The 9,163-nt window shown below is 38.8% G+C and overlaps 1 protein-coding gene across 2 annotated transcripts in view; it reads right to left on the reverse strand.

The window, feature by feature from the left end:
- The window catches only part of LCMT1 (leucine carboxyl methyltransferase 1), an 85,813-nt gene extending 76,885 nt beyond the window's left edge, over window positions 1–8,928 (reverse strand). For both annotated transcript variants that reach the window (XR_011965919.1, XM_072603887.1), the window contains exons 1-3: window positions 8,581–8,928; window positions 1,086–1,177; window positions 325–446 (exon numbers count right to left, since the gene is read on the reverse strand). Coding sequence is in view for 1 of the 2 variants with exons in the window: in XM_072603887.1 (XP_072459988.1) it covers window positions 325–446; window positions 1,086–1,177; window positions 8,581–8,684 (318 nt within the window). In the remaining variant the exon portion in view is untranslated. The remainder of the gene's footprint in view (window positions 1–324; window positions 447–1,085; window positions 1,178–8,580) is intronic.
- Window positions 8,929–9,163: the final 235 nt, after the last annotated feature.

Below are 9,163 nucleotides of genomic sequence, written 5' to 3' on the forward strand. Positions count from 1 at the left end.
AGCTCATCCATACCCTTAGAGAATTTACAGTTTGGGTCAATTAACTTCTGAGTATTAGTTTCCTTCCCTATAAAAGGAGGTTTCATTCATTCAATAAACATTTACAATGTGAAGTAACGTTGTTTCATACATCAGAACAGAAGCACCTCATGACAGGGATAGTGTGAAAATCAAATGAGATAATGTATATCAAAGTACTTTCAAAGCCATAGAATGTTAATGAATCCTAACCAGGCATACAGTACATTATTATACTTAACCTTGTGAACCTCTGGACCATGTTACTTTAAAAGGGATCATGACAAATATTTATACTTTAGTCACCTTTAATTTCCAGAACGTAGTATCCATTCCAGCACCAAGATTTATAACTTGACAATTGCATTCTGTCTTCCTTAGGAAAGCCTTTAGCAGCTGATTGACACCATGAACTCGAGCAAAGTACCCTGTGACAATTTCAAAGAAATAAAATTACCCCAAATGACCAAAACAAAGATTCACAGAACAGCTGGAAAATGAGATTTTCGTCTTAAGGAATTTTTCTTCAGGGACAAAAATATATTTGAAGGGTTTATGGAGGAAAACAACAGATTAAAAATCCTAATCTTCATCCAAAGACATTCTAACCAAAATACACAAATACTGTATCAAGAATTAAGAATACTTTGTGAACTTAAAGATAATTACTATAAAACATTGTAGTTATTAGTGTTTTACTCTTAAGACAAACTAATATTTAACCAAATTATTTTACCTCAAGCCATATGATCTAAGTATTTCCATCATAAATGGAATATGAGGTTTATAAAAAAGTTGGCAAAGAACAACCTGTCAAACCCACACAGATATTCTGCAAACCAGAGAGCACTCCCAATGTTGAGATCTTAAGAATATCATCTTTGTGTCTAAAAGTTTGGTGAGACATTAAGCGCTTGTTTCAAAAAACATTTCCTAGCTATCCTCTTCTTTGTCCTGACAACAGAAGACTTTCTCAGCCATTAATTTAAGTTCTCCATCCAGTGCTTGTAACAACATCAAAAGCAAAAAGAAGCTTATCAAATGGCTGATGACAATGGCAAACTTGCCTCTGTTAATTTCAGGAGCCTTCCTTTCTTTTGACAGCCTCACAAAATGTTGAATATAAGGGTCATGCCAGTAGCCAATGCTTACAGCAAACCTGAAAGAGATTAACAAAAAGCAGGAGGTAAGGTAAAAAAAAATTCTAAACTTTAGTGTCAGGATTTGAGGTGTCTAGAATGTAGTTAATGTCAAGGGAAAATTATATAACATCAAAAAACAAAAAATACCACCAAGTTTACTTTCTCAGGAGTCTTGTTTCTTTACCAGAGAGTACTGCTGAAGGTAGAGGAAGAATCAAACTGACTTGGAAAACCACAGACAGCTCTTGGTCTTTCTCCCCTTCAACTCTTCCATCTACCTCTATCTCACTAAGTCTGCTTAATCCAGTCTTGCTCTTCTTTCCTAAATGTCCCAGTTCTTACCCTAATATTCCCACTATCAGTATTCTCATACTTTAAATACTAAACTCAGACTATCCTGCATGAAACTTCTCATGTTTATACTTTATAATTTATAAACACATCCTTTCCCCAGCTCCCAGGCACAGAGGAAGAGGTTTCTCTTCTCAATTAATATAAGTACAAAAATTACTTAGCAAATATAGTTGTTTATATTGATGTTTAATGTTTTTAGTAAGACATGTTTTAAAAGATGTTTCTCTTTCCTAAATCTAACTCAATCTAATATGAGCAAATATTCCAGAACCAGATTTTCTCACATGCAAACACCTATGTCCAGGAATGTGGATATTTTTGGACATTGAATTAACTCCTTCAAGACAGCAGAGGACTTAAGTCACACTAGATTTATAGGAGCTCTTAACTTGGTGGGTCTTCAAACATTTTTTATATTTTGATAAAGGCATAATCAACATATTTGATTTCCTTTGTAACTGTATGTATTCTATCTTATACATTTAAAAAACACTTTTCTGAGAATAAATTCATAGGATTCCCTAGACTGCTAAAAGGTTTTATGACACAAATAAAGGTTAAGAGCCCCTACTAGAAGAAAGACTATTTTAAAGATGAAGCACAGTCTGAACTATTGTTAAATTTGGGGCAGCTAGGTTGCACAGTGGATAGTGCACCTGGCCTAGAGCCAATAAGCTTCATTTTCCTATGTTCAAATCCAGCCTCAGAAATCTACTAACTGTGTAACGCTAGGCAAGGCACTTCCTCAGTTCCTCAACTATAAAACGAGCTGGAGAAAGAAATGGCAGACCACACCAGTATCTCTACCAAGAAAACTCCATATGGGGTCACAAAGAGTGGGACAACAATGAAACAATAAAAGTTGTTAAATTCACAGAAATGCTAACTATACCCTATTTCTAGATAAGTGAGTCCCAAACTATCAGCACATGGTGGCTACTCCTTATACCCCAATCAACATTTATTCAAGTGGAAGGTCCCATTCCTTTCCATTTCCTCTAAGAGCTTCAGACCCAAAATTAGCCCTCTCTTGAACATCTTCAATTTCTCCCTCACCAGTTGAGCCTTCTCTTCCACCTTTTTACTTTCCATTTTCTCTAATCTTTAAGCAAAATAGCTAAATGAAGCAGCTAGTAGTGCAGTGAACAGTGTTGGACTTGGAAATTGGAGTCAGGAATACTTGAGTTCAATTCCAGCCTTACATATTTGCTAGCTTGGATATATCACTTTAACCACTGTCTGCCTCAGTTTCCCCTTCTGTAAAATAGAAATAAAAACAGCACCTACCTCACTGGGATGTTGTAAGGCACAAATAAAAAACATATACAGCATTTTGCAAACCTTAAAGTTTGCAAACACTACATAAATATATATATACATACATATATAGCTATTATTATGATAAAAAGCATCCTTTGACTTTACCTTATGAAGTGTCCTATCATACTCCTTGAATTTATCTCCATTTCCTATATACTCATTCTTTTCTTTACCTGCTGCAATTCTGATACACCACTAAACTGAAACTGCTCTTTCAAAGTGTAACCAATAATCTCCAAATTGCCAAATCCAATAGTCTTTACACAGTCTGCAGCCTCTGCCCAATTTGTAGTGACAGTGTTAAACAGTAATATGTGAAGGCTGCTCCTCTCTGACCCCCAAAAGGGTAGGGGGGGATCTGTTTGAGGAAATTACAGGCTTGGGGAACAGATGATACATACAAGACAGATCATGAGTAGTCTGGCTAGAGTAAAGAATATAGAATAGGAAGTGATTTTTCTTAAAAGGCTGATATAATCGTTTAGTCTTCCTACTCAAACTCCAGTGATACTTATTACTTCTAAGATCAAATATAAATTCCTCTGTCACTTAAACTGCTTTAATCTTCCTACCTTTCCAGTCTTCTTCTTCCCTTCTCCATGCACTGTGATCCAAATTATAGTTATGTTATACATACCACGTATATATGCTACATTCAATGTTATACATATCCAACACTCCTTCTCTTTCCTTGGTCTTTTGCAATGATAGTCCCCCATGCCTGGAAAGTACCTCCTTCTTAACTACACATCTTAGAATCCCTGGCTTCCTCCAAGATTCAGCTCAAGCAATACTTTCTATACTTTCCTGGCCTCCTTTTTCTCTACCAGTAAATTCTCTCTCAAAAAGACCTTATACTCATTCTGTAAGTGTACACATGTGTACACGTGTATACACACACACATACACACACACACCTATCTCTCATCTTAGAATATAAGCTGCTCCAAGGCAGAGACCATTTCACTTTTGTCTTAAACACGTTGCCTGGCATATCATAGCACTTCGATCCCTCATTGTTCTCCTCTCCAATTTGTTTGTGCGTTCCTGTGTGTGTCTGTATGCATGTATATACACAAATTCTCTCCCTCTCTCCCTGCTCCCCTCCTTGAAAAGGCAAATGATTTCATATAGATTACACAATGTACAGTTATTGCCATCTCCTTTTAAGTCATTTAAAATCTTCTACTCAGCTTTCAAAGGCTCTCTATACCTGGCCCAGCCTTTCTATCCAATGTTATTTTCTACTACTTCCAAACAGACAATCTGGAAAGGACTATGATCAGATGGATCTACTCACAAACCAAACGTTACATATGTCATGCTAAAAACTATCTCCAAGACTCTGCTAATGTATCTCACACCTAAAATGCCTCCTTTTTCCTCTCCTTTATCTAGATCCTACCTATTCTGTAAGGTTCAATTTATATCTCTTCTCTTCTTTGAAGCCTTCTCTGCCTACTCTAGCTTGGACAGACTTTAGAAGATAGTGGAGAATAGAAAGGCTGGGTGTGCTATGGTCCACTAGGTCACAAAAAATTGAACACGACTCAACAACAACTGTTTACTGTAGTTATTAGTGAGCTCTCTTTTTGTGAAACTTCTACTTCATTTATTGTGGGCACCACAATTCAACATTCCATCTCTGGGTACAGTGCTTGGCACACAGTAAGCACTTAATGTTTGCTGATGTTTGTTTCATATACAAAGGTTCAGCCTGCCCCGTTAGAATGTTAGTTCTTTAAGACAAAAACCGTATCGCATATCATTTCTTTTGAACTTCTCACAGCACTAAGCAGTGTCCAGCCCATAGATCTCAATGAAATCTAGAGCTAGAAAGAATATTTATAGATATGCTAACAATACTTTTTGATTCCAAATGTATACAAACCATGAACAAGACAGTCCATGTTTTGGCAAATCTCTTAAGTATGCCAGTTTACTACTAGGGTTCTCAACTTGTAAACTTCGAGGCAGGCATCTGCTAGAATACATACTTCTTGGACAAACATCAATCCCACCTCTCCCCACCTAAGGACTTTAGCACTACAAAATCTCTAGCTTAGCATTCTACATTCAATGATGATGATGATGCTAATAATGATACTGAACATTTATAAAGCACTTCCTATGTGCTAGGCATTAGGCTAAGTGCTTTACAATTATTATCTCATCTGATCCTTACAACATCCTTGAGAGGTAGTGCTATAATTCTCCTTATTTTAGCTGCTTTAGCCACTTTAATCACCTGTTTGCTTTAGTTCCCTCAAATGTAAAATAAAGATAGTAACAGCACCAGTCCCAGAGGGGAGAATCAAATGAGAAATTGGTAGAGTACTCATTAGCAGAATGGCTGGTCCCTAGCAGGCACCATACATAAATTCTAGTTGTTATTAACATATTATTATGACTCCCACTCTCCCCAAAATGACTTACATTGTAGAGCACAGGACTTGGAATCCAGAACTGAATTCAAATCCTACTTCAGACACTTCCAAGCTGTGTGAACTTAAGCAAGTTACTTAATGTCTGCCTGCCTTAGTTTCCCCATTTGTAAAATGGGGCTAATAATAGCACCTACCTCCCATGGTTTTTGTGAAGATAAAAAAGAGATTTTTTTGTAAAGAACTTTGCAAATCTTAAAGCACTATATAAATGCCATTATTGAGATAACTAAAGATTTAATTTACTTCACTATAAAAACAGGTATTACATACTTGCAACCTACCTATAATGAAAGGCAGCATGGTAGTGTGAAAAAAGCACAGGATTTGGCATCAGAAGATGCTGCAAAATTACAAGGAACAAGCTTGGCCCCAAAGTAGAGGGCCAAGCCTCTTTTTTTGTCTTGGGTCCCCCTTTGCAGAGATGGAAGATCTAAAATGAGGAGTATTTTCCCAATATACTGATCAGTTTTGCTAGTATCTTTTTCTTTCTCTTTTCGTTTTTTAAAATTATTACATGGAATAGCTCTCTGGGAGGAGAGGGAAGGATCTCAAATGGAAAATTTAGTTTAAGCAAAAACAAAAGATATAAGTAAAAAATTATTTTTAAAAAAAGATTGTGTGTTGCTTGGCCCCCAGAGGGCAGAATGAGGAATACTGGGTAGATGTTGGAGATCAACATTAAGTGGAAAATCTTCCAATTAAAGCTACCCAAAAGTATAATGGGATACATAAGCAAAGTGCTCTCCTGATCACTGAAGATCTTCAAATGATATTGGAAAAAAAGAATTCTTATTCAGATACAAACTAGATTAGCTAGGTGCTGAGAGTCTATGATTCCACTACCCTCTCAACTCGACCAGCCTAACCCGGTGATTCAGTATCTAAGGATCTCATTTTTTAAAAAAGGATCATCAAGACTCATAGAATGGCCCGATGGCCAAAAGCCAGATACAGTAAATCACAGATTTTTAGAGCTCTAAGTAACCTTGAGATCAACAAGTTCAATCAAGTCCAAAAAGTCCAAAATCAAAATCCGGGGACATAAAAATAAACAAGAAAAACAGAATTTTTCTAAAAGTATCAACTAATAGAAAATTCACCAACCAACCAAGATTTTAAAGTATATACAGAAGGAAGCAAAGGAAGATTATAGACAAAGAATACAAAGCACAGCAATTTTTATGTAGTGTTGTGTCAAGGCAGAAGAGAAGGAAACTGAGAGACAGACTAGTAAGAAAGCTTTAAAACTACCATTAAATTATATATACATATATATACTTCGAAAGTTGCACAAGAAATTCATGGTTTCATATGCAATCTTCTTTTTCCATTCTTCTTTGTACATGGAGATATCTGTCCAGTTCATGACAAAAAGAAATATTTTCAAAAGAATGTAAAAAAAAAAAGAGAAAATTGAAGCTAGCCAAGGACAGCAAAAATGTGTGTTTTTTAAACTAAGTTGCGGGAAAAGGGAGAACCAAAAAAGGTAACTGTGGCTTGGGGAAAAAAGAACAGTAAATGACAGAAGACAGAGGCAGAGTTGTTTATTCTTACTGTATTTGTTTTCTCTGCCCAAGAAAATGACCTATGAAGTATAAAGAGCAGAATAAAAATGGCTGAGAGTTAATGCATATCAAATATACTCAAGATGAAAATAAACTAACACGCTTGGCCACTGATTGAATGGCAGAACCCAAAAAATAATCAATAGAGACTCATGGTTTCATATCAAGTTGGAAGATAGTCTCTAGTGGTATGTTCACAACTCTTAAACATTCTGATCAATTATTTGATAATAAACATAAATTTATCCAATTTGCAGATAATAATGGAAGCAATAATTAAATATAGCTAAGGAGAGGCAGCTAAAAAGAAGAAGCATGAAGTAATGGCCTTGAAGTCAAGAAGACCTTGGACATAAACTAAATGTGTGACCCTGGCCAAGTCCTTTAACTTCTCAGTGTTCCAAGGTCACTCTCTAATACTAAGTGGCAGAAAAGATGCCTACCCTGAATTGGTAAAGGGAGTTTCCTCGTCTGGAATCTCTCTAAACAAACAAAATCAGGGATCCAAGCCCCATCCCTCATAAGCTATAATTTAGGCATTTTAAGGGTTGCAAAGTACTTTACATACGCTATCTGATTTTTTTTCTCACAACCCTTGAGGCAGGTACTACTATTATCATTATTCCAATTTTACAGATGAGGAAACCGAAGTTAAGAAGTTAAATAGCTTGCCCAGGGTCACAATGCTATGACACAAAGCTATAAAGGTTAGCCAGGTGACATTCAGGATCCAAATAAGTATTGATAGGTGAAAAAAAACTAGGCTGATTCTAAATTTTATAGTTAACTGTGAAGTCATACTTGGAATCAAAGTATTAACTTTAAAAGATGGGAAAGGAGTGGCTAGATATTAGTGAAAAAAATCTCACGATTATTAGTGCCCTATAAATTCAATTTAAATCAACAGTATGATAAAGTAGCTAGAGAACTGAGGCAATCTTGAACTACACCTTGAGATACATAGTTTTCAGGAATAAGAAGGTAACAGTCCCACTGTACCCTGCCCAAATGAGACCAAATCTGAAATAATAGGCTCAGTTATCTCTAAAGAAGGATACGGAATGAAAGGACTCTGAATCCATGCCAAATAAGGTGAAAAAGCTGTGAATGTTTAACCTGAAGAAGAAAAGGCTGAGTTGATAATGACAGCTTTCTCCAAGTTATCTGAAATGCTGTCGTGTAGGACGGGGATCACAATTGTTCTTTTTCCTCCCAGGGCAAAAAACTAGGTGCAATGGGTAGAAATTGCCAAAAAAAAAAAAATCAAGTTTAGACTTGAAGTCAGAAAACAGCAGGATTTAGAGCAGACATACACACACACGTGTGTATATACGTGGGTAAATGGGTGCATGTGTGTATACATACACATATTACATGTATGTATCTTGTACAGCGCTGCCCAATGGGGCATCTACATTCGGACGTCTTCAGACTAAACGGCAGCCGAGGTCCCTCCCCTCTCGGAAAGCCTGGGCTCCTCGGACCCCGCACGCCGTGGGTCCACTTCGTCTTTTCCCAGACCACCAAACGCGGGGAAGCGCAGAGAGCGGGGTTTCGCAGCCCGGACTCCCGGGGCCACCTGCGAGGTGCCCCGGACAGCTCCCTCCAGCTCCGCCCCGCCCCGCCCTTCCCACGGCCCCCCCCCCCCACACACACACACTCGCGAGCCGTCGCCACGCTCCCCGCCCCCACCCCCAACCTCGAAAGCCCGACGCGCCCCCGGGCCCTCGGCACCTCTTGCATAGGGAGGCGTCATCGCAGGTGCCGCGCACGCCCTCGTCCCCAGTGTCGGTGTCCGTGTTGGAGACAGGGGGCTCCCGAAGGCTACGGGAGGCCATGGGAGGCTCCCGTTCGGTCTCCGCATTAGACTCCAGGGTGGGATTCAAGGCGCGCTCACAGAGGCGCGCTCGCGGGTGGGGACATGGACTCCCACACAGGGGAAAGCAGGTGGAAAAGAGGGGCTGGCCAGGACTAGGCGCCCCGAAGCCGTTCTCTGGCGTCTTCCTCCACCAGCAACTGGCCCCCTCATTGGCTCCTCCTCACCCCGCCTATTTTGAGGTGCTCATTGGATCGCTGCTCCTCACATGGACTTTCAGGGGCTGGTTATTGGACAAGAACCGCGCACGGAGCTTAGGGAGGGGCAACTGGACGCAAGGGGTCGGCCCTGATGCCTTCTGGGAATTGTAGTTTCGCTTCTTCCAGCCCGGGGACCGATTTCTACCCTTTCTTTCCTCCTGCTTACTTGATAATAAAACGCCAGAAGGGTCGTTGGGTCCCAAATTTTTATAACTCTAGCTAGTATTTAAATATACGATAA

The sequence above is a fragment of the Notamacropus eugenii genome, chromosome 1, assembly GCF_028372415.1.
Source record: "Notamacropus eugenii isolate mMacEug1 chromosome 1, mMacEug1.pri_v2, whole genome shotgun sequence".
NCBI classification, from domain to species: Eukaryota; Metazoa; Chordata; class Mammalia; order Diprotodontia; family Macropodidae; genus Notamacropus; species Notamacropus eugenii.